The sequence below is a fragment of the Chamaea fasciata genome, unplaced genomic scaffold (assembly GCF_029207755.1).
Source record: "Chamaea fasciata isolate MVZ Bird 193981 ecotype frontalis unplaced genomic scaffold, bChaFas1.0.hap1 SCAF_25, whole genome shotgun sequence".
Lineage (NCBI taxonomy): Eukaryota > Metazoa > Chordata > Aves > Passeriformes > Sylviidae > Chamaea > Chamaea fasciata.
In genome coordinates this window covers 1,067,085-1,091,180 of record NW_027094110.1, presented here as the reverse complement: position 1 = coordinate 1,091,180, position 24,096 = coordinate 1,067,085, and the positions used below count along the sequence as shown (strand labels likewise).

Here is a 24,096-nt window from a genome sequence, read left to right as displayed (position 1 = left end):
CAGCGGTGACGCACCAGAGCATCCCAAGAGAGACAAAGCCCAGCTCGAAAACCCAAAACCCAGAGCCCAGAACCCAAAACCCGGCTCTCCACAGCCACGGACAAGGCTTACCTTCTTCACCCTGCCCGTCTTGGTGCCCACAAAGACCACGCTGTAGCCGTTGTAGACGTAGGAAGCCACGGAGGTCATGCGGTCGCGGCTGGAGGTGAAGAGCGTCACCCCGTCCACGGGCACTGAGCCCCCCAGGGGCTGGTTGATGTCCAGCCCGCAGAAGTTGTCGTCGATGGGGACTGGCTGGAAAGACAAGGTTTGGGGCAGCTGTGAGTGACACAGAGCCCAGGGCAGCCCCTCACACCCGGGGTGGTGTGGAGGGAGCTGGCGGTGCCGGCAGCAGGGCGGGGGACACCAACGTGCCACCCCCTGCCAGCTCCAGCCACCTTCCCCAGGGCTCCTGCAGCTTTCCAGAGCCCCAGGCTGGGAGTGACAGAGACTCCCAGGAAGCTGCACACCTACATTCTGCCTTAACACCACCCCTGCCCTCACTGCCATCACACTGTAGGATGAGAGCATGGATTAAAGCAGAAGAGTGCTCTGAATTTAGGGAAACTGAGGCACAGACGGACTGATCCTACTCTGCAAACTTGTGTTCCATTGGGGCAGGGACCGACCCTGGTTCTCGAGGGCTCCCACAGCCAACACCCAGCCCATCCTTACCGCTTTGGTGCACTGCACATCCTTCCCCAGCAGCCAGTTGAGCTCCAGGTTGCCCTCGCCCTGGTAGCAGGACTGCAGGCGCTCCTTGATGTGGGCGTTGACGGTGCGGATGGGGAAGGCGCAGAGCGCCGAGTCGTCAGGGGGGTGGTGGTACTGCTTCTGCCCCTTGGAGAAGATGGCAAAGAGCACGTCCTCCTGCGCCGTGATGTTGAGGGCCCTGGCCAGCACCTCCCCCGGCTTGGACAGGTACGCGGCCTGCAGCAGGCGGTACTCCGTGTCCCCCCGGACGCAGCCGAAGGGCAGCGACACGTACGAGTGGAACTTGGGGTCGTCCTTGCACAGGCGGACGATGCGGGAGGTGTAGAAGAGGTCGCTGGCAGAGTTGATGGAGACGCCCTCGGGGGTCTCCGGCTGCACCGTCAGGAAATAGACAAAGTTGCCGCTGGCGAAGCCGTAGATGTAAAAGATGTCGAAGTGCGAGACCAAGGCCAGCGTGTCCGAGGGGATCTTGATGAGGGACGAGACAAAGTCACTGTGGAGCTCGTAATCCAACATCGCCGACGACTCCGGGTCCCGGGGCAGCTTGCGGCTGGACAGGGTGGGGAAATAATCCTGCTTGCCGTCCACCGCCGTGCCGATGAAGAGCTTCCCATCCTCGCCCTCGGAGCGCACGATCACCCCGTACATGGTGCCCGTCTTGTTGACGCTGGACAGGTAATGCTCCTTCTTGTGTGAGGGCTCCACCAGGATGAAGAGGTCGTCGAGGCGCAGCAGCTTGCAGACCCCCTGGTAGAGGCTGCCGCACGCCAGCAGCCGGTTCTCGGAGTAGTCGATGATGAGCAGCTTGTTGACGTTGTTGGTGAGCGTGAGGACCTCGCTGCAGGGCTGCACGATGAGGGGAGGGTAGCAGGACTTGTTGTCCTCCTCGGGACCGGTTTTGTGGGCCACCAGAATGGTCAGGTTCCCCGAGAGCTTGTAGACCCTGTTGATGGCCCCCACGTAGACGGCGCCGGTGCCCCGGTGCACCGTCAGGTGATTGAACGTCCAGTCCCGGTTCTCCGAGTGGAAAGTGTTGAAGGAGGCGTTGCTGGACACGTCCCGGGAGAGAGATGCCAGGAGGAGGCAGAGCAGAGCCACTGACCGACCATCAGAGTCCAGTACCCGAGGCCAGCTCCTCCTCTGATCCATCCTGGGAAAGGCAAACTCCGTGTCCCCCGCGCGCGTCCTGAGCCCCGGCAACGTCCCTCACATGGTTCTGCGGAGAGAAGAACCACCCAGAGCAAAGGATTAGATCCCGTGTGCCCTGCAGATAAAATTCAAAGGAGGCTTTCTAATTACACAGTCCTTGAGATAAAGGGAGGGTGTCTCTGAGCACAACGAGAATTAAGCAAGTCCATAACTTACTGGGGAACAGTTCAGGCTTGATGCTTTGCCACTTGTTTCAGCCCCTGCATCTTAATTTGTGGTGGGATTCGGCTCTTTAGAACACGCTCTGCTCAGCCAGGGAGGGGAGAATCAGCTCCAGCCCAAGACAAAGCCTGCTGCTCACAGCCCCAACCATCCTTCTGCAATCTTGGCTGAAAGGATGTCTCCTGCAAGGTGTGTTGCTGCAAGCAGCAGAGGAAATAAGAGCTGTTCTTTACCTTTAAACCCTCTCTGGTTTAATTTGGGAACCCGAGGAAGAAGCCTCGTGCAGGCAAGTTCATTGAGCACAAACACGCTGGAGGTGCTGCCACCTCCCCTCAGACCTCCCCGGAGCCACAAGTGCCTCTCAAGCAGGTGCTTTTTAGGCAGGAACTCCTTCACGAGGTATTTCCTGCCAAAAAGCAGCTGCCACCAAGGTGGGAGCACGTGCTTAGATCAGCCACCAAACTCTGGCAGCAGGGGAGACACCACCAGTCCAGAGCAGCTTGCCTGACCTGATCACAGAGGTGCCTGAGTGCAAGGATGCAGAAAACCACCACAGAGTTCTCCTTTATCCCAAATTCTGCATTCCTTCCATGCTCCAGGCTGAGCAGGCAAAGGAGCCACTTCAGAGACCTCCTCCCTCACCTGGGGGTCACCCCAGCCCTGGGCAGAGGCTGAGCCGCATTCTGCACCCCTGGGGTCCCAGCCCCACACGGCCCACGGAGACCCTGATCCTGCAGCTCTGACCCCCCTGCCCCGGCAGGAGGCTGTTCCCTCACCCCCCATCTGAGGGCTGCTGCTCCTGGTTCGGTTTTATTTCGATTTAAACCAATTCCCAGCCCTGCCGAGCCGCCCTGAGCCGGCGATGTCAGCGAGCAGTCGCTCTTTAGGCTTGTTCCCGCCGGGCGCCGGAGACGGCTGCTCCCGAGAGGTGACAAAGGAGCTCTGTCCCCGCGCTGCCATCTCCGTGTCACTGACAGGAGACACGACAGGAGAGAGGCAGCGGTAATGGCTTTCTCATTCTGCTCAGGGAGACATCTCCCCAGCTGCTCCCCTCTCGCTGCCAGCCTCGGCGTTTCCACCTTTGGCCGCGGCGGTTTGTGTGTCCCAGGGAGGGCACGGACCCTGCCACCATCCCGGTATTTTGGGGACAGCTGTGGCACAGAGCAGTTGCTCCTGCTGCCTTCCCACACCCACGGCAGCACCACGGGACTGCCCAGCTCTTCCCACTACATTTCTGAGTGAATATCCCAACACCATTCCCGAGTGAGCATCCCAACACCATTCCTGAGTGAACATCCCAACACCACTCCCTGACCCAGAACCTCTCCAAATGACACAGATCAAAGGGTTCCCAGGGGTCTGGGAGGGTCCCCTCTGTGCTGGTGACACGTGTTGGGCACTGACACCTGGCCACAGGGCTCAGGGATCTCAGAGCAGCTTTGCCTGGAACCCCACAGTGCCCCAAGCCCTGGGATGTGGCTCTCTACAGGACCTCTACAGGTCCCCTACGTGATCCTCTACAGGCTCTGCTTCAAGGGGAGCCCCAAAAGGGGGAGATCCCCCAGAGAACAGGGAGGCCCTGCTGCAAAGCTCTGCACACACCATTTTCCTGCTCAGCACCTTCCAGTTCTAAAAAAGTTCTTCCGTTGCACAGTGAGCCCTGGACAGTTCAGGCCAGAAATGCGCACTTTTAAATACCTGAGCTGTGCACACACCTGGCCGTGTGGGCCAGCAGCAGCTCTGCACAGCGAGCACAGCAGTTTTGGACCTTTTTCAGCCAAAAAGCCAGCCCAAACGCAGCCCAGCGTGGGGCTGCTGTGCAGCAGAGCCATCAGCTGTGCCCCAGCCTCTGTGCTGAGCCTCACCGCCACGGCTTTGCAGAGCGTTTGTGAGCAGCCACTGCCAACGGCGAGAGAGACCACGCAGGCAGGAGAATCTGCCTTTCAAACACCCTCTGAACATGACAGACCATGAGCTGCCACCCTGCCCAGCCATCCCTGGGCCCGTGCCACCCCCGGGGTGCTCCTGTCTGTCCCCAGGGTTGGGCAGAGCTCAGCAGTGCAGGCACCACACAGCCACAGGAACCCGCTCCCTGTGAGGGCCAGCCGGGATTTGGGGGAGGAATTCTTGGCTCAGGAAGTGGGGAGAGGTTGGCAGAGGTTGCCAGCTGTGGCTGCCACGTCCCTGAAGTGCCCAAGGCCAGACTGGACGGGGTTTGGAGCGACCTGGGATGGTGGAAATTGTCCCTCCCCATGGCGAGGCTGGCACTGGATGAGCTTTAAGGTCCCTCCCAGCTCCAACCACGGCTGTGGAGGAGGCCAAACACCTGGGGAGTTAAACACCAACAGAATGGATGATTTTAACTCTGATCCTTAATACCATTTGATCATTAATTTCTCCTCTCTTTCTTTTTTTTTTTTTTCCTGAAGAGAGTTTTAAAATACAGCCTCAGAAGCAATCTGCAGCTATTAGTAACGCAAGGTGAAAGCAAGAGTAAATTCAGGCACACAATATAAACCCAAGCAGCTGAAAGGCCTCAATTAGGCTGAAAGGAGTTATCTGGTATTTAAATAATTATTAGATTGAAGGAATAATCACAGGTCTGAGCCGATTTTTTCCCCCACTGTCATCCTAATGGAGACTATAATATTATTATTCAAATGCCCATGATTCTCATTGAGGGGGGAAGAGAAAAGGGCTCATTTAATCTCCATGTGACAGGGCTTCAGGAGGCGCCATTAGTCATTTCTCTCATTTCAGCTGTCACTCACTCACGGGCACCACAGTTTGTCATTAGTGGCATTTTGTGCTGACCAAAAAAAAAAAAAAAACAACCCAAAAACAAAACCCAAAAAACCCAACCAAAAAAAACACAACCACACAAGGCAAAAAAAAACAAACAAAAAACCCAAACAAACCAGAAACAAACAAAAAAACCCCAAACAAAACAACACAAAATAAAACCTACCCCCCCCCCAAAAATAAATAAAATTAAAGCAAAACCAAGAGAATCTCCTGTGGCAAATGACGGCTCAAAGGCACAATTCTGATGTCACCAGTGCAGCAGCTGTGTTTGCCTGCTGGTGGTGGGAGCTTTTCTTTGGGGCTGGTCTGGTGAGCAGTGATTTACACACAGCACTGCTGGGCCCTCACCCATCCCCTCTGCTCCCTCAGCTCCTGTTCCCTGGGATGTTCATCCCCTCTGGATGTGCCCTGGAACCTCCAGTGCCTCCTCTGACCCCAGAACCTGCACTGACCCCTCACCCTCATCATCCCCTCATCCTCATCATCCCCTCATCCTCACCCCCACCCTCCCAGCCCCACCAGCTTTTCCCTGCCTGTCCTTTTGTCTGTCCCTGTGTTTCCCCCCGCCCAGAGGCCACCAGGGTCCCCAGGCAGGGGGGAGCAGATTGGGCCATAAATCCCAGGCTGGCTCTGTGGGGGCTGTGTCCCTGAACAGTCGCTGTGAGGGATGACAGACCCGGCCAGGAGGGGCTCAGGGGCTGCTCTCCAAGCTGGGGGTGGGCTCTGCCCTTTTTGCTCTTTGCAGCCCCAGAAGATTCATAGCTGGGAGCAGGGACAGGGGACAGCCCCCAGCACTGCCCAGAGGGTCACCAGGGTGTGACATCCCCCCAGCACTGCCCAGAGGGTCACCAGGCTGTCACACCCACTTCCATTGTCTCCACACCCCACGGGAATGAGGGGGAAAGCCCCAGGTTTGGCCATTTTTGGCAGCAGGTGGGAACAGAGATGCTGGACCCTCCTCCCTCCTGCAAGACCTCGGGAATTTCCCTGTGAAACCTTCCCAAGCTGCAGCAGTGACTGATCCCCTCGAAGGAGTGACTTTCAGGATGCATTTGTCAGCTATGGAGGAAGACCTTACAATAATTAATGGGGTTTGGGTTCAATTAGATAAAAAAGTCCAAGCCAAACTGATGGAAGCTTCTCCAAGCCCCGGGATGTTCCCAGCGTGGATCAGAGGTCTGAGTGCTCCGTGGTGCCTCTTTGGCCAGGCCAGCACAGCCAGAGGAGCCCCAGGCCCCCAAACCCCCCTTGCCCAGCAGAAACCTCCCTGCCCACTCACACCACCCCGTCCTTGCTCTCAGGGAAGAGAAGCCTCGGCACATCCCTGCCCAAGCTGAGGATTTCCCTGGCTGTCCTGGAGCTGGGAGCTTTGGCATTCCGTCCCTCCAGACCCCAGCAGTGCCCACCAGGCTGACACCACCCCAGAGCCCGACCCCAGGGGAAGTTTCTGGCAGCTTGGTGTGAATAATTGGAATTCTGTAACACAGAGCCATGAGGATGGCTCCTGCCACTTCTTCTTGGCCTTTTCCATTTAGTGTTTTGACTCCAACAACAATCAGGACAAGTTGTAAATCACCAGTGAGGAGCCTGGAGTCAGCTCCAAGGTTTTTCCAGAGGTTTCCTCGCAGGGATGACAAATAACACAAAACACAACCTGAACCCTTTGGGTTTTGGACCAAAATCCACCTTCCAGCTCGGCCTGTCCCTGCTGTGTGCTGGCAGCCACGGGCAGGACCCGTGCCAGGAGCTGTGTCCCCCCTTCCCCGGGGCTGCTCATTCCCAGGGATGCCATTTCACAGGCTCGCAGCCTTCTGAGAAAGAGTTAAGAGGGCAAAACACAGCATTGTGATTATTGCTTCCTCCAGGCCCGGGACAAGGAAGAGGAGGGGAAGAACAGAACCCAGCCGCCGAAAGGCATTTCCCTGATAACAAACACCATCGCAGGAATTATGCACAAAAATTTCGTCCGGAGCCCAGATATTTGTTTATACAACACACACTGTGCAAAGCTCTGCCCTCCACCTCCCTCCTGTGCACACACGGGTCCAGAGAAGCAGAAGATCCAGCGAGGGCCCTGCCCTAAGCCCCACATTCGGAGCTGCAGTTTGGAGGACAAGGACAGGCCACATCCGATGCCACCCCTGGCGTCGTCCCAGATTTGCTGGACAGGCCTGGACAAGTTCTGCTCCTCAGTCCCCCCATCCCCAGGGAGATCCAAAGCAGCAGCACAGCTGTGGCTGTCACCCAGCTGTGCCTTACAGCTGGAGTCGTTTAACCCAGCAGCCCCACGGGGCTGGCGGGGAAATCCATAACCCGGACACCTCGGTGGCAGAAATGAGACACCTCGTCCTCTCTCCGCGCTGACACTTGACACCTGCTCGCTGAGAAACCGCAGCTGGCAGCGACCGAGCTTCGAGAGCTCTGCAGTGAAATAGCTCATAAATTACCTTGCTGCGAGAGGGGAGCTGGGGAAGGAGGACTTTATTCCCCAGGCAGTCCCCGGGGACGGGTTTGAGGCTGGTGACAGCCTGACGTGCTGGAGCACGGAGCAGAACAGACCCTGGTTCTCCAGGCTGCCTTGAAGTCCGACACCGAGGGGAAATTTAACACTTCTGAAGTTTCATAGCTGGTTCAGTTGAGTTTTGGGGAGGCTCGGGTTCAGCCAAACCTGTGTAAACAGGTCACTGGCTCTGGAGAACGTTGAAAGGGTTGGAGAGAGAGTTGTGAGTGTCTGACACAGCCCCCTGCTGCAAGGCCCAGCTGTTATAGCCATCATTCCAGCCGTGTTGCTGTAAATAGTCCTCCAGGACCCCCAGAAACAGAATCCACAACCCCTCCAGGCAATCTAGGTCAGTTTTATGTGCCTCAGAAAGTGCTTTCTCTGGTTTCCTACCTGAGTCCTGGCGGACCGAGCTGTATCCACCTCTGCACCTGAGCATCGTTTGATTATTCATGGACTTTATTCCCAACCAAACGGAATTTAATGGCTGCTGACCTTAGGTGCAAGCAGATTAAACGATGAAATGATTTGCCCAAGGCTAAGCAAAAGGTCCCAGTGGCAAGGCAGGGAGTTTTATCTCCCCGTGCTCAGCCCAGCACCGTGTCCCCAGGTGACATCCAGCTGCAGTTTATTACAAGAGAATATTACAGAGCGGCACGAGGGAGGATCACAGAGCGGCCACCGAACTGCAGGAGGAAAATAAGCAGCAGCTCCTCCTGGCCTCACTCCAAGCACACCACAGGCAAGTGAAGAGGCCCAGCTCCAAATTAAATGGGTCCCCAGCCACTCCATTAAACAGAAATCCTGCAACAGAGCTCCTTTGGCTGTGCCAGCCCCTCGCAGCGGGCGAGGTTCGCTATCCCCGCGCTCCCTCCGGCAGCCGGAGGTATTTACACAGTAGCCACAGCGCTGTTACCTAAGTAAACCAGGAAACGGTGCGTTTGTTCACATCGGGTTCTGGGATGCTGAATCTCCAGCTGTGCAGCGCTGGGTGTCTCTCGGCCAGCGGTGCTGGAATTGTGGGGAGCAGGGAGCTGCCTGGGGGCACCCCCAGGCACCTTTGGGGGCTTACTGGGGGTGCTGGTGCTCCCTGCCGCCCCAGAAGGGGCTGATCTCCTGGGATCAGCACCACGGCAAGCCTGCACACCGCCAGGCCATCCTGCTGTCCATCCCTGCGGGGACAGCGGTGCCACAGCCCCAGCAGGGTGGGCAGGGCAGAAACTGCACAGGGTGTTCATTGCACGGCCCCAGCAGGGTGGGCAGGGAAGGAACACTCACAGGGTGTTCACCCCTCAGCCCCAGCAGGGTGGGCAGGGCAGGAACTGCACAGGGTGTTCATTGCACGGCCCCAGCAGGGTGGGCAGGGCAGGAACTGCTCAGGGAGAGCTCCATCCCTGCTCCATGCCCAGCACCAGCTCTCTGCTGTCCCACCATGGGCTGCCAGTCAGGGTCTGGGGGCTCCCAGCTGCCCCCAGCCTCATGTCCTGAGGTCCAGGCAAGGACCCCAAAGCCTGGAGCCATCTCCCCCTGTGCCACCAGCAGCTGAACATCATCTCCTCTCCCAGAGCATTGGGACATCAATGTCTGCTTGAGAAAGTGGCTCCTTCACACTCGTGTGCTCCCTGCTCCTCTGCCCTGCTTTTCAATTTCAGAGCTCTGGCAGATCTCTGATTAATTCAAGCCTGTTTAATAACCCTTCTGTTTAGATGAAACGAGCTGTCTTGTTTTCTTTATTTTTAACACTAACTCTCGATTCTTTGCTAAGGATCTCTGTCATTTAAAAACTTCTCTCTCTCCAACCAAGCTGATAATAAGATGGAGAAAGCAGCTGCTGACGTCCCCGTCTGACATCAGCCAGAAGGTCTGAGGCTAAAGAGGGGCTGGACACTTTGATGGATGAGATATCCCAAAAGCCTGAGCAAAATCAGGAGCTCTGAGTAGCTCAGGGCTGGGCACAAGCACCGGCCCTGTGGGGACAGTGAGGGTGACAGGAGAGGAGCCTCGGGAGCTGCAGCACCCACCCTCCTCACCCAGGAAGGGTCACCATGGTTCTGCCTGTGGGGACGGAAAATATTCCCTAAAACGCCCTGGAAGCTGCTGCTGCTCCGGCTGTGTCCCACACAGTGCCCCTGGCGTGGCAATGGATTGGCCACGGGCTGCTCCAGCTGCTTCCAGCCTTGGCACGGCACCCGCAGCCTCTGCCTGCCCCTGTGGGTCCCACCTTCCCTCGTCACCTGCTCTGCTGTGACATCCTCACCCCACAGGGTCCTGAGGCTCCGTGGTCACTGCCCAGCCCGGCCTTTTCCCTCCCAGCCCCTGCCCAGCCCAGCCAGAGCCCACCAGGAGCGAGAGGCGCACCGGGAATTCCAGCGGGAGCGAGCCGGAGCCTCTCAGCTGCCTCCTGCCTCCCTGGGTTTCAAAGCTGCACTTGTCTGGAGAGCAACTGAGTCACTTCCTTCCCACATCCAGCCTGTGGGACAGGCTCCAGCCCTGCCCGGAAAACAATAAATCCTTCAAGGACGTGTGAGGCCATATTTCACAGGGATGCAGCCCAGCCTGCCTGCCCTGAGAGCCCCACAGCACCCCTGGGTTCTGCTCAGCTCCAGGGACGTGTCCCAACCTGGCCACTGGTGTCCCCAAATCCCCAGGGCACTGCTTTGGATGGAGCAGCACGGGGATCAAAGCCACCCTATCACCCCTGAGCGGACACGTCACCAAGGTGGGTCAGGAACTGACCACAGAATTCCCTGGATTCCATAAAATACACAGAGGATCCCACAGGGAGAGAAGCCACGGATGAGTTTGTGGCAGGACTCCTTTGGCAAACCCAAGGACACATCACAGAAAGAGTTTCCTCCAAAAACACAACGAAACAACTCGTGAGAGCCAGTGCACCGCTCTCAGCTGGTTCAGTTTCACAAATCCCCTTTACAACCACAAACTGCCCCTCCGGATCCCCAGAACTTCCCTACAAAGCTCAAGGATTGCGGGGGGGCAAAGCCAAAACTCAACAATTGGAGCTCTCTCTGCCCCAAAACCTGTGGAAATTTCACCAAAACAACCCAGCCTGGATGCTTGGCCAGCAAGAACCTCCCAGAAAACTGGTGATTTTGGAGAATCCAGGAACACTAGAGTGCTTCTCCCTTTGTCATTTTTGAAGCCAGAAGCAAAGACACGAGTTACATACATTAAGGATCACGAGACTTTTAACCAAATGATCCCACACAGATGAGAACAAACTCAAAGACAAGGAAATTAATATGACATCCCCTTCAGTAACACGATGGCTAAAGCAGATAATCTGCCCAAGTGTCATGTTTATAATGGGAATTTGCAGAGAATGAAGCAGGAATTCACAGGGATGAACGAACGAACCGATATTCTGCTCCTCCTCATGTTAAAATTTGCAGTTTGGGATAAAAATAATGGTGGGGTTTTTTTGGTTTTTTTTTTTTTTTTTTTTTTTTAATCTTGGGAGGAGAAGGAAATTAGGCCAAAATTGTTTGGTTTCCAGTAGATCTTTGCAGCTCAGAGGGTGTGAGAGCAGATTCTGCTGGGGCAGGTGAGCTGCCCAAAGCCCTGTGCTAGCAGGACTCTCTCCCGGGGAGACCATTCCTTTATTAAAAGGCGATTAAATCTCATCTCAATGACAGGACACAGAGCTCATTGGTACAAGTCTGCGAGGCAGCGAATGGTTAAAATCCAACACATCCAGAATTCCCACTCAGAGGTGAAAAACCCCCTCTGCAAAGTCCCTGCAATTCCACCCGACCTGTCCCTCCTGAGGCCAAACCTCCCAGTGACCCCGGGCTGGGCTAACTCTTATCTTCTCTTTTAGTTGTTGTTGTTTTTGTTTTAAACCAAGTTATACAACACCCTTGGAAGTCCTCACAAGCGCCTCAGCTTTTGTTTCTCTCCGGGAGTTTGTTCTGGCACCGCTGAGCCGGGCTCGGCACAAGCCGCGGCCACCTCGGCTCCGGGGGAATTCATCTGGTGGAACCGACTTGTCCCTGTCACCCAGGACTTGTCCCTGTCACACAATTGGTGCCCTGAAAAGCAGAGTTACACAAGCTCTTGTAGCAGCACCTCATTATGGCCCCGGGGACAAGGCAGGGGCTGCTGCCTCTCTCTCGCCGTGAGCTCGGCGAGCTTGGCCCGAGCCCCTCGGTTGCTATGAGATCTTTAAAGACAGTCTGGACCTGTCACCACTGAGCTGGCCTCGAACACAATTCCTGCTCCAGGAGGCTCCTCAGCTGCCAGGGGAGCCAAACACTCCAGGAGAGGGCTCGTCCTCACTGCTGTGCCGGAATTAACTCCTTGAGATCTGCAAGGAAACTTCACAGCTGGGGGCACAAAAATCCTGCAGTGCCCCTTCTCCTGCCACAGCATCTCCCAGCCAAACCAGTTCCTGGGGATGTTTTTCCATCTGGCCCCCACAGCTCCAGTCTCACAACGGATGATGCCTCTGATGTTAAAATCCTTTGGAAATCCAGAGGGGCAGGCAGCAAAAGTCAGGAGTTTTGGAAGGTGTAAGGCAAACACAGAAGCGTTTCTCATTCCAAGGTGGACTTTGAAGAGCTCTTACTGTAATTTACTTACTCTGGGTTACTTACAGAATGGTTTGGGTAGGAAGGGACCTGAAATCTCACCCAGTTCCACCCCCCTGCCATGGCAGGGACACCTTCCACTGTCCCAGGTTACTCCAACCCCATCCAGCCTGGCCTTGGACACCTCCAGGGACGGGACCTTTAAGGTCCTTTCCAACCCAAACCATTCCACAGTTCCATGTTTTAACTTCAGCGCAGATTTCAAACCTGTGAAATGCCATATTTTAACCATAAGAATAATGGAGTCAGTTAGGAAACCTCCAGGCATGCTCCCTTTTCCTCCCCACCTCTTCACACTTCCATTAAAAATCAAAAGGAAATTCGTAGGCTATTTTTTCTTTTTTTTGTTTTTGTTCAAATAACATTCCAGGCTGTGACATAAGCCAGCAGAGCCAGGAAATATGATCATGAGGGCAGAGCTCCATCCTCTGCTCCTGTCACTGCGACTTTTTGGGGACTTGGCAAATGACTGAGTAGAGGAGACAGCCGGCGTGTTTTATGGAGTTGAACTGTAACATCCCTGTTCCCCAGCCAACTCCCCGTTCCTCTGCTCTGACACCAATAAATCTGCCCAGCCAGGGGGAACAAAGCTCTTCACACGGGCTGGCCACACGCGAACCCCTCAGATTTGGCTACCTGGGCGAGCACCCAGCCCCTGGGGCTCTGCCGTGTGTAAATGTTCCCCAAAAAGTGGGAAAGTGCTGGTTTCAGTGCCCTCACCTGGGGGTTTAACCCTGCCACCAACACACTTTCACCAGAGCTTTCCCAGCTGCCAATTTCCAGAATCTCAGCCTCCCATTTCAAGGGGGGAAATCACCACTTTAGGCCGCAGGAAAACCCTGAGAGCCCAGACCTGGCCACGCAAACCCAAACAGCTCAAAGCCTCAAGCGCTGCCCGAGTATCACCCTCAAAAGCTCGGAGCACAAACTCACTTTTCGGAAGCTCATTCCCAGGCGAACAGACCAAAGCAGGGGGGTTCAGGAACGCCTGGAGAACACCTCCAGGTGCGTGCCCTCCTCTTGCGGGACGCGCGGTGCCCTCCGGCAGGAGCAGCGCACACACGAGGGATCGCCGCCGGCTCCCGCCCGGTGACAGCACGGCCACAGAAAAAGAGCTGCACATAAATCTCCCTGGCAGGAATCTGTTCCCAGGCTGGCCGAGCCTGGAAGTGACAGGAGGAACTTCTTCCACGCTGAGTCAGGGAGCGCCGGTGTGGCTGAGCTGGCTGCCCTTCCTCCCCGGCGCGCGTCAGGAGCCGGCGCTGCCCTCGCAGCTTTCCTGTTTTCCTGCCCCTGCCCCAGACAGGGAAATGGGGCTCCAGAGCCTGGCACTGCGGGGGTTAAACTGCTGGGGGGTCAGCGCTGTCAGGGCCGCACAGGAGCTGCGGGGGAAATGAGCTGTTGGCTCCAGCCTGAGCACCAGGAATGGCCTCTCCCAGCACTGTCCTCTCCATCCACCGCCCTCCAGCAGGAAAATGGGGTTAGATGTGTCTGAGCATCCCAAGGGCTTCCCCACACAGCTGAGCATCCCACTGCAGATTCCCATGCAGGAGTGGAGCCCAGGGCAGGTGGGAGCTGCTGGCACGGCCCTGGGGAGGCAGCAGCAGCGGGAGGAGGAGGAGAGGTGAGAGGTCAGGGCAATATTTACTCAGACGTCACCTTTCACTTTTATCAAGTGGGGAAACGGTGCTGGAGCAGGAAAAGGGCTGTGAGGGACGTTCCTGCCTGGGAAGCTGCTGACACAGCACGGAGCTCTGGAGAGCCAGGGCCTGGCTGGGACAGGACCCTCCAACCCCACACAGGGCTGGGCGCCATCCCAGGCTCCATCTGGGCATGGCAGGACAGGCAGGAGCTCTGCAGAGCCTCTCCTGGGCACTCAGGAGCCCATGGCACAGTGGGGCCATCCCTGCTCACTGACATTTTAGGAGCTCAGGCGGCACAGGGCACGGTGCAGAGTGAGCACGGGATCAGCTGGATGGCAGAACCTCCACAGGGGAAACTCTTGGAAGAACCTTCTCCATCAGCAGGTGGGGAGATGGAGCTGAGTGTGCCCCCAGCACGGGGCTGGCAGGGGCAGGGCTGTTCCCAGGGCAAGGAGGGGCAGCAGTGGGTGCCAGCCTGGCACAGCACAGCCCTGCCAGGGCCCTCCCAGCCCCACTCTCCCCGTGCCTTTGGAGATCATCTGGACTTTTTTTTATAACGTGACTCTGATGCCTTTTATCTCCAGCTCTGAATGCAATTTTAAGCCCAGGCAAAGCAGGATTAAATTTTCATAGTAGGATACATTTATCTCGCTTTTCACTCCCCCCATTTCCCCCTCGCAGGTCGATTTCAGCCAAACAGGAGCTGCGATTACGCGGAGAAACACGAGATGGGCTCTCTGTGATAGGGAGGGGAGGGCTCCCCTTTCCCACCCCCGGCAGCATCGCGGTACCGGCCCCTCCGAGCCGCACGGATGGATCAGAATTCCCGCTGCAGGGAGCACGCAGCACGTCAGGGCCATCACTGACACGTGTTGCACTCGTTGGGAACGCTGAGTTTCCTCGGGAAATGCTGCCGGAGCAGCATCGCCCCAGCCGGGAGCTCCGCTGGGACACTGAGGAGCCACGGGCACGGACAAGGAGGGAGGACACACGGCCACAGCCAGCCCGGACCTCCCGGGAATGTCTGAAAAGCACCGAGATCCTCCTGTGTTCCCTCCTGTATCCCCTGCAGCAAAGCTCCGGGGCAGATTTCAGCCCCCGTTCCCCGTCCCCCATCGCCACCGGCCAGAGGCCGCAGCTCAGCGCGGCTTCGCTCCTTTGCTGGGTTTGTGTCGGGTTTTTAGCCGGATCCGGAGGATCCCCTCTAGTGGGATGAGGAGGAATTTCAAGGCCACATCCCACCCCCAATTTCCAGCCCCGCGCTGGCCGTGGGGCCCGGCCTGGGTGCTGGGCAGGCTCGGCAGCTCCTCAGCCCGTTTTGCCGTTCTCCCCTCCGAGGGGAAGGCCAAACCAGGCTGAAATGCGGATGCCAGGGCGGCAGCGCAGCTGGGGACAGCCGGAGAGAAGAGAACCGCTGCACAGACACGAGGATAAATCCGCAAAAGGAGGTGACTTCCATCAGCACAACGCCTTTGGCAAGAAGAGGCCACCCGGCCCGCGGGTGTCACTCTGGAGGTGGCAGGGCCACCCTGTGCCACAGCAGCCCGAGGCTCCCCGCCTCCCCGCCGGCAGCAAACACATTTATTTATTTTCGCCGCAGACAGCGGCTCCGAGCCCCGGGCGGCCGCCGCTGCCGCCGCAAGGACAGCGAGCTGCCCTCAATTCTACTTTTTGTCGCCGCTTCTCTTTTCACGCGCGGCTCCCCCGTGCGCACAAAGAGCTCCCGGCCCCTCGGCAGCCCCGCTGTGCCCTCGCCCTGCCCGCGGAGGGAGGTGGCAGCCAGCTGAGGAGGTGGCACCCACTGAGGAGGTGGCCAGGGATGCTCCGGGGGCCACCGACACTTCAGCTCCTTCCGATGTCGGGAAAGGAGTCGGGAGCACCTTTTCCCCCCGGGCCCCCCCTTCCCTCCCCTCGGCTGTTGTGGCGGTGGCCTCCCAGCCAAGCTGGTTAAGAGATTAACACTCTAAAAACCACATTTACTCTAATTAGCCATGAAATCTTTGTAACTAAGTGAAAAAATGTTTCCCTTGAGGGATTTTTTTTTTTGTCCATTCATCACTGTTTGAATTGCCGGGGGGGGGGGGGGTGGGCAACAGAAAAGAGGGGGGGACGAGAGAAAAAAACCCCTCAGATCTAATGAATTAATAGCGGAATGCCCTGGGGGAGCAGCGGCAACACGGGCACCTCAAAGGGGGCTTTTCACAGCCCGCCGAAGGGACGCTGCTGAATTATTTCGAGTTAACAGACTGTAACAGCTCTGCTCCCGTTTGAGCCGGGCAGCTTGGCCGGCGCTCCGCTCCGCCCTTCCCTTCCCTGGCCCGGGGACGGACAGACGGACAGCTGGGCGTCCCTGCCCTGCACACAGCCAGGGCAGCACCACCGGTGCCCCCAGTTCCTGTTGTACCGGGAAAAAACATCTCAGAGTTGGGTGGGAGGGGAGGCAGAGAATCTTGCCACAACTTAGGCCCATAAATATTTCATATCGCTGGAAGAAGAACGATTATATTCCTGCCAGCACTTTTCTTGTGTATTTTAAATGTGTCACCGCCTTCTACTTTCTCCCCCGTTTGTGTTTCTTGTAACAGGCCCATGAAATAAAGATTAGCTGAATAATCAAGAGTGTTTAGAAATGTGAAGGGGCCTGTCTCAGGAGCACTGCATGCTCAGGTTCATCATTTTCCAGGGTTTTTTTTTTTTTTTTGGTTTTGTTTTTTTTCCCCCTCTTTTTTAAGGATGCCAGAGGCAGATGGGGGAGCGGGGTTTTCACAGGGTGGAAGCGAGAGGGAGCAGAGCCCGGGTGTGGGGCTGGGGAGGGCGGGGAGCACGCAGTGCCCCGTCAGAAATGACAGGCCCGGCGCCGTGAGGAGCAGCGGGGCACTCCCCCCAATTACATATTTATGGCCCAGGCTGCAGAGGGGCCAATTAAAACAGGCTGATCACCGCCGTGCCGGAGCGGCCGCGGGTGTGCTGGGAGAGGCGGGAGGAGAGGGGCAGGTGTGTTCCTGCCGGGATGTGGTGCAGCCCCTTCCTGCTCCGAGAGCCACAAAGCAGCCTCGGCCAGCAAAGATGCCCCTGCTCCTCCAGGAGATCATTCCTCAGTCAGCAAAGGTGCTTCTACTCCACCAGAAGAGCATCCCTTGGTGCCCCTGCTCCACCAGGATCTTCCCCCGGTGCCTCTGCTCCTCCGGGGGAGCATTCTTTAGTGAATAAAGATGCCTCTGCTCCTCCAGGATCATCCCTCAGTGCCTCTGCTCCCCTAGGGGAGCACCCTTTAGTGAGGAAAGGGACTCCTGCTCCACCAGGATCATCCCTCGGTGAGCAAAGGTGCTTCTACTCCACCAGGAGAGCATCCCTCGGCGCCTCTGCTCCTCCAGGAGAGCATTTTTTAGTGACCAAAGGCACCCCTGCTTCCCAGGAAATCATCTCTTGGTGAATAAAGGTACCCCTGCTCCACCAGGATCATCCCTCAATCAGCAAAGGTGCCTCTGCTCCATCAGGAGATCATTCTTCAGTGAACAGAGGTGCCTCAGCTCCCCCAGCAGAGCATCCCTCAGTGCCTCTGCTCCCGCAGGGTGATCCCTCGGTGAACAAAGGTTCCTCAGCTCCCCCAGCACAGCGTCACGCTGGCACCAGCAGCCAGCCCAGCTTCCCACCTTCGGCTCCTCACCACTCACGCAATTTCTAAATCTCGGCTTTGCTTTCTCTCCCGGTTCAGCTCCTCGTCTCAGCTGCCCACGGCATGAGACAGTCTGCACCTACATCTGCCCTAGCTCTCGGGCAACCTTTCCCCGGCAGGCTCCAGACTCCCACATTTAGCTGCAACAGGAGTTCCCGAAGTAAGTTCTGGAAAACCTCGTGGCGGGACCTAAATGGGAGATGTCGGGAAGCGCCTGCAAATCCCACATTTCCCCGAGACCCCGCGGGGTCTGCCCGACAAACTGCTCCAAATGTCATCTGCACTCAGCTGCTTTGCCAGCCAATTTGTCACGTCCTAATGTAATTTGCCGAGGAGAGTTAAAGAGCACGGGGCAGGAGCAGTCACCCCTTCCTACTCCGGGCTCCCGCAGCCAGCCTGTGTCTGCAGCTTCCCTCTGGCACCCAGCTGGAGTTCCCTTCTGCCGGGGAGCAGGGGAGGCTCGGGGTTAACGCAAAGAACAAGGCAGAGCACGGGGAAGAGCTGCTCCCATCATTTTGGTGGATTATGTGCAGATCTTACGCAGCATCTGTTACCTGCTTCCACCGCCACCAACTTGTTCCGAGCCGGGGGGGGGGGGGGGGGGACTCCACGATTAATTACATCAAACAACACCATAAAGACAATGAGGAGTAAATTGGGTTGGTTTATCTCCTTGCAACAAGCGCCGGGGATGTGGCTGGGAGAGTTGGGAGGGATGGCTGCCGTGCCTGATAAGCCATTTCACAGCTGACACCGTTGGGTCACGTCCCTCTCTGCTCGCACCGAGCGTCTCAAATCAAAGCCGCCTTATCTGCTCTCCTGCACCACCCCGAGCTCCACACCGCAGCTCTGAGGGTCCTCAAAGTGACAACAAATGGCAAAAGGACAGCAATAAAGACCAAAAAAAAAAAAAAAAAAAAAAAGCCCCTATTGAGTTCTGAGGGATCTAACACCTCTGTGTTAAAGGTAAAAAGCCAAACATCTGTTCCGAGGATGGCACAGATTCTTGCCAGGCATCTGTCCCTCAGCTGTAAGTAGGTCATCTCACTGCACTTTAGTCACCGTTATCAATGAAGCCATCCGGAGCAGGAGGGACACCACCACGGCCCCAGCCCAGCCGAGGTCTATCGAGCACACTGGAGCCACCAGTGGAGCATCAAGTGCCCAGCGAAGAGCAGGAGCAGCCTTTGAGCAGCGGTTTCACATCATGGCACTCGGAGAACTTCACGTTCCCTCACCGCCCAGCCTCAGCCGCTGCTCACAGACGCACAGGGGATTTTCTTTTCCCCTCTCTGCCACTTACTATTCACCTCGCTTAAAATTAACCTATTGACTTTCTGATACCCCTCAGAACACAGATTAATTGAACATCACTCACTTCACCTCCAGGAACGTGCGGGTATTGGCCGTAGCGCGAGCGGAGACAAAGCCGGGAATGCCTGACCGTGCCAGGTTAAACGGAGGTCACCGGCGGCGAGGACAGCTCGCACAGAGCGGCCTCGGCTGTCACCGACACCCACCCCGCGGCTCCGGGGCTGCGGAAACCGGGACCATCCCCCGGGAGCCGTGATTTCCCTCAGGGGAGCGCGAGTGCATTCGGCATCTCTCCCCTCATCACCTTCCAAAAAGGATTTAGGGAAGTTTCAGCGGGGATTTGATCTCTTTCCCCCTAAGATTCGGGGATGTTTTTTCCCAAAAGTGCCTCCTTGCTGACAGGAACTTTTTATGGCGATGAGTTTATCCCGCTGCATTGGCCCCAGACCGTGACTGAGCGGTACCGAGCGGCCGCAGAATGAGCGAGGAAACAGCGATGTCTAACGGGAGCGCGGAGCAGCCCGGGGAGGCAGCGGGAGCTGGATTACCCGGAACCGGGCACTCGGAGGGGATCCTCCATCCCTTCCCCAAGCACCGCCGGCATCTCCGTGCGGCTCCGCGGGCACGGCCGGGACCGGCGGGACCGGAGCCGCCGGGCACCACCCCGAGCTCTGCAGCCCCCGGTGCCACCCGCAGCCGCCGGTGCCACCCGGCTCGGCCATCTGCGGGCGGCACGGTCACAACGATGCCGAGCCTCCTCCCCGCATCCTCCGGCGGGAGATGCCCGGCGCAGCCCCCCCCCCCCCGGGGACCCCCCGCACCCCGGCGGGCAGCAGCCCCTCGCCATCCGCCGCCACTCACCAGCCCTGTCCGCTCCGCTGCCGCCCGCCTCCCGGCTCAGGGCGGGGGGATGCAGGCGGCTCCCGGCACCACCATGGAAATCCGGGGCCGCCGCTGCCCGCAGCCCCTCCGCCTCCTCCCGGCGCGGCGCGGCTCGGCTCGGCTCAGCCCCGCCGGCCTCTCATCGCCTCCGCAGCCGCTGCCCGAGTGCGGCGAGCGCGGCTGGGCTGCGCTGCGCCCTCCCCGGCATCCGCCCGCCGCCAGCCCCGGGCGCGCTCCCCGCTCCGCGCCAGCCCCGCGCCCGGGCGCGCTCCCCGCGCCGCTCCCCGCCCGCCCCCGCGCCGCCCCCGCTGCCGCCTTAACCCTTCCGCAGCCTGCGCGCCGGCAGCGGGGCTCGGCACCCCCGTGCCCACCTCACCTGCGCCCCCGTGTCCCCGCAGAGCGCGGCCGAGCCGGTGCCGGGGGAACAAAGCCCCCGGAGCCCCGGGGCAGGCTCGGCGAGCGGGGCTGGGCGGCCCGGCCCCGCCACAGCTGTCCCCGGGAGAGCCCCGCAGCTGCCCCCGCAGCTGTCCCGCCCTGGGGGGGCTGCGGGGAGCGGAACGGGGCTCTCGGGTCCTGTCCCCCCCGGCTCTGCCCCCTGAGCACCCCTTGGCTCCAGTTCTGGCGGCAAGAGCGACACCCGAGCTCTCCATTCCTCGGTTTCCCCATCTCTGGAAGGGGCTGGGGGCCTGGTTTTCTGCCCAGGCCGGGTCACCTCAGCAGACCTGGAGCTGGGCCTGTGCTGCAAGGCCCCCGAGGCCGCTGACCCCCAAACCTCCTGCCAGAAGCTGCCAGGACCCAACCACGGTGGCCATGGGCAGCTGGGGAGGGTGTCCTGGGACCACCCACTGCTGGGACCCCTCCTTGGGGCTGAGTGGGGGAACCTCAGAGCCATGACCTGGCCTGTCCTGCTGCCTGAGCACACGGAGAAACCCCTGGAAGCTGCAGGGTACCCAAAGTGAGGAGCATCTTCCAACACCCCACACCTCACTGGTCACCTGCAGCAGCCCACAAGGGTTTGGGAACACCTGGAGTCGGGGAGGAAAAGCCATTCCCCGTGCCACAGCAGGACTTTCTGCTCCTGAAAGCCAGGAGCACCACGGTCCAGCTGACCCTGACCCAGCCAGGGGCCTGGGAATGATTCCGAGGAGCGCAACTGGTGCAGGGGATCAATACCATGATGGATTGCTGTTTGCCAGATCTTGTCACGGGGAATTTTTTAACCATTTTTCTATTACGCATTGGAACAGTCGCAGGAGAAAATCAGAACCATCATCCTGGGCCTCCTCCACAACAAACCTGAGTGACAAAACCAAGCCAATGTCCCCTCTCAGTTCCCCTCCAGCCCAGCCCGTGTCACCCTCACTGCTGTCACCATGGCCACAGAAGTGGCCTGGCTGCCTCTTCCCTGCCTGGTGCATGTTAGCAAGACCCTGCAGGGGCTGTTTTGGGTGGGAAAAGGCACCGTTGGTGGTTCTGCTGTCTGCCCCCTGCAGAGGATTCAGGAGCCCCTAACAGGATCCCACTTTGCATCCCACTGAGCAGGTCCAGGTGCCACCCTTCCCCTGCCCTGGGGTTATAACCAGCCCTGTGCTGCCCCTCCCCACGGAGAGAGGCACGCGTTGGTCTGTGGGTGTTCTGCCTCGTCCCAGCACCATCCTCATCCTCTCCAGCAGCCCCTGCAGAGCCCTCGGGGGAGCAGGGGCAGAGCTCCCTGCGCTTTGTCCCCACTCCCACAGAAAGGGCCCCCTCGGCCTCACTGCAGCTCCAGAGCCGAGGAGGACTTTGGCAGCCTGGGGAGATCCCCAAGCTGCTCAGCTCAGCCCAGGAGAGGCAGCAGAAGGCACTCAGTGGATGGCAGCATTGGCTCCTGAGCTGGCTTTTCCCTCTCCCGTTCTGTTCCCAGCGCAGTTCCTGCGCTGCACATTCCCACAAACGGAACCAAACCCCATCTCTGGGTAAATGCACATCCCACTAATGCAGCTCCTGCCGGTGCAGAGCCCGGCAGGGCAGGGTGTGCCAACAGCTCTTCCTCTCCCCTCTGCAGGCCCGGGTCTGCATCCTGCCTCCTGCTTATTATTTATTGACGCTCCTGGAGGCAGAGGCTGTTTCCAGCTGATCATTCCAGCCCTGCCGGGCTGGGAGCACAGCTCCTGCAGGGGCACCTGAGCCACGGGCTGTGCCTGCCCTGGGGAGTGGCACAGAGCTGGGGGCATTCACTGGGGCTGCTCAGGCTGAGGAGGTTTGTCTGTGCTGTAAATACGAGTGAGAGCTGTGCTGAGCCAGCTGCTGGGGCACTCAGGGTGTCCTGGGCCGGGAAGGAGCCTCAAGAACAGCCAAACCCAGCTCCTGGCACTGCCAAGGCCACCCTAAGGACTGCTGGCAGTATCCAGGGGTTATCCTGTGTTATCTGCCTTCACCTTCTCCTGGGAAGTGACAGGCGTCAGTGCCGGGATCAAGGTCTGGAGCTGTGGCAGAAGGAAGCACCTGCCCCGAATTCAGTCAGGTGACAGATGGTGACAGATGTCCAGAGATGGACGCACGGCCCTGTGCCCACAGAGCTCCGCACAACCTCTGCACACCAGTATTACCACACCCACATGCAGAGCCAGGAATTTATCAGCCAGGAGAGCAGGTCCTGGTGCAGGTCTGACACCCCCCTGTGCTGTTCCCAAATCTGGGGGCAGAACTGGCACTAGGACCTCCCTGGGCCCACGCGGGTGCCACGGCCACTTCCCTGGCAGCAGGGGCACAGCACAGGCACACAGAGCTTGGGAGGACAACCCAGGAGCTCGGCAGCTGCTGGCCAGGCGGGGGAGACGGGCTGTGAAACCAGCCCGGAACCCTCGGCATGCACTCCTCATCCCCAGGGATCACCCCCAGCACCTTTTCCCAGGGGCTGCAGGTGCCAGAGCAGCGTTTGAGCAGCTGGGGAAGCCAAGCACCCGGGAGAGTTCAGGCTCTGCTGGCAGCCCGTGGATCACGATTTTTCTTTGTCCATCTCTTTGATAACCACCTTTGCTTCCGAGCGGGGGGGTCACGAACCTCTCTGACCCGGGAGCCTTTCAGAGCCGCCAGGCACGGCTCCACATTCCCAAAAGCGCTGGATAACGGGGATTTAGACCCCGCCTCGGGCACTCCCCTCGCTGCCAAGACCCGAAATCAGCGTTCGCTCCACCTTTGCCATTTATTGCCATTGCCAGGGCGATAAACCGGAGCCATCGCTTCCCACACAGCCACAGCGGGGAGGGAAAAGAGCTTTTTTTTCCCCCGTTCCCGGGAGGGTTTCGGGCACGGGGAGCGCGTCCAGGCGGCGATTTCGGCGTGGAGGAGCTGCGCGAGGCCAAGAGCACCATCTATAGGCACCGTCTATAGGCGCCGCCCGGCAGCGCTGACAGCTCCCGCTGCCTTCCCAGCCCGGCACAAACCCAGCGCAGCTAATAATTATTCAGCACTAATCACTACAATAGAAGAATCATAGGCAGTTATTTAGAAATGATTGTTTCCCCTCCGTTATTACTTATGACAGTGAAAGGAAGTATCAAACAGTCAAACCCACAATGTATATGGGAAGCTGAGTGAAGGATCAATGGGAATTTAACCAGCACTTTACACTATTCCTCCTCTTTAGAAGAACCTTGTCAAGTGGGTTTCATTTTTTTTTTTCCTCTCTCTCCTGTTCATAATGTCTTCTTGGGAAATAAAAAGGATTTTTCTTTTCCTAGTGCTCCTTATCCCTTCCTCTCCTCAGATTTTCCCATAACTCCGAGCTCTGGCTCCTGCCTCTGGATCCCCTGGTTTGAACTGAGCTGAAATTAACTCGGGTTTTTTTCTCTCTAAAACAAACCCTGGTTTCATTAAGTGCAAGGGCAGGAGAACAGAAAGTCCCCAAATCCCGAGTTCCAGAGTGTCTTGTTACTGTCAGAAACACAATTGCCTGTGCCGGGCTTGTGTCAGGAATTCCAGGTGCAGACAATGTGCCATTTTTAATCATCTTCCCACAGCCAGGAGCTGAAAGAAAGGGGATCATACAGAACAGAGCACAAAAATAACCCCGGGCTAAAAAAAAAAAAAAAAAAAAAATCAGTAACATTTAGCGATGTTAAAAAATCAAACACGACATGAACACATTGGCCGTGCTGGCCCAGGCCAGGAGTGAGGGGGTCACCTTTCCTCTCCTTCCTTTGGCCCCTCAGCCTGACCCCAGCTCTGCACACCACTCCCTCCTCTTTTTTAAACGTGAGGGGCACGTTCTCCAGCCAGGAGGGGACATTCCCTGCCCGGGGGTGACCCCTGAGCTGTCCCCAGCCCCAGCTGTGCCTGCTGCCTCTGCCCCTTGCTGCTGCAGCCTGCGGGTTCCCCCGGTGCTGGTTCGTCCCGGTCATTAATTCCTCACTAATGACACAGCTCCAGCCCAACCCGCAGGGCTGGGGGCAGCCTGCAAAGATTTCCCCTCTGGGTTTGTTCCAGGGGCAGGGAAAAGTGTGCAGAGCTCAGAACTCCAGGCCAGGACGCATCTCCAGCGTTATTCCGAGGTGCTGCTGATCC

General features: G+C 58.0%; 1 protein-coding gene across 1 annotated transcript in view; it reads right to left on the bottom strand.

Annotated features, from left to right (window-relative positions):
- The window catches only part of PLXNA2 (plexin A2), a 143,923-nt gene extending 124,250 nt beyond the window's left edge, over positions 1-19,673 (bottom strand). Inside the window, exons 1-3 of the mRNA XM_066204136.1 lie at positions 19,531-19,673; positions 715-1,969; positions 112-294 (exon numbers count right to left, since the gene is read on the bottom strand). Coding sequence (XP_066060233.1) covers positions 112-294; positions 715-1,902 — 1,371 coding nt within the window. The 5' untranslated portion in view covers positions 1,903-1,969; positions 19,531-19,673. The remainder of the gene's footprint in view (positions 1-111; positions 295-714; positions 1,970-19,530) is intronic.
- Between the last annotated feature and the right edge of the window lie 4,423 nt (positions 19,674-24,096).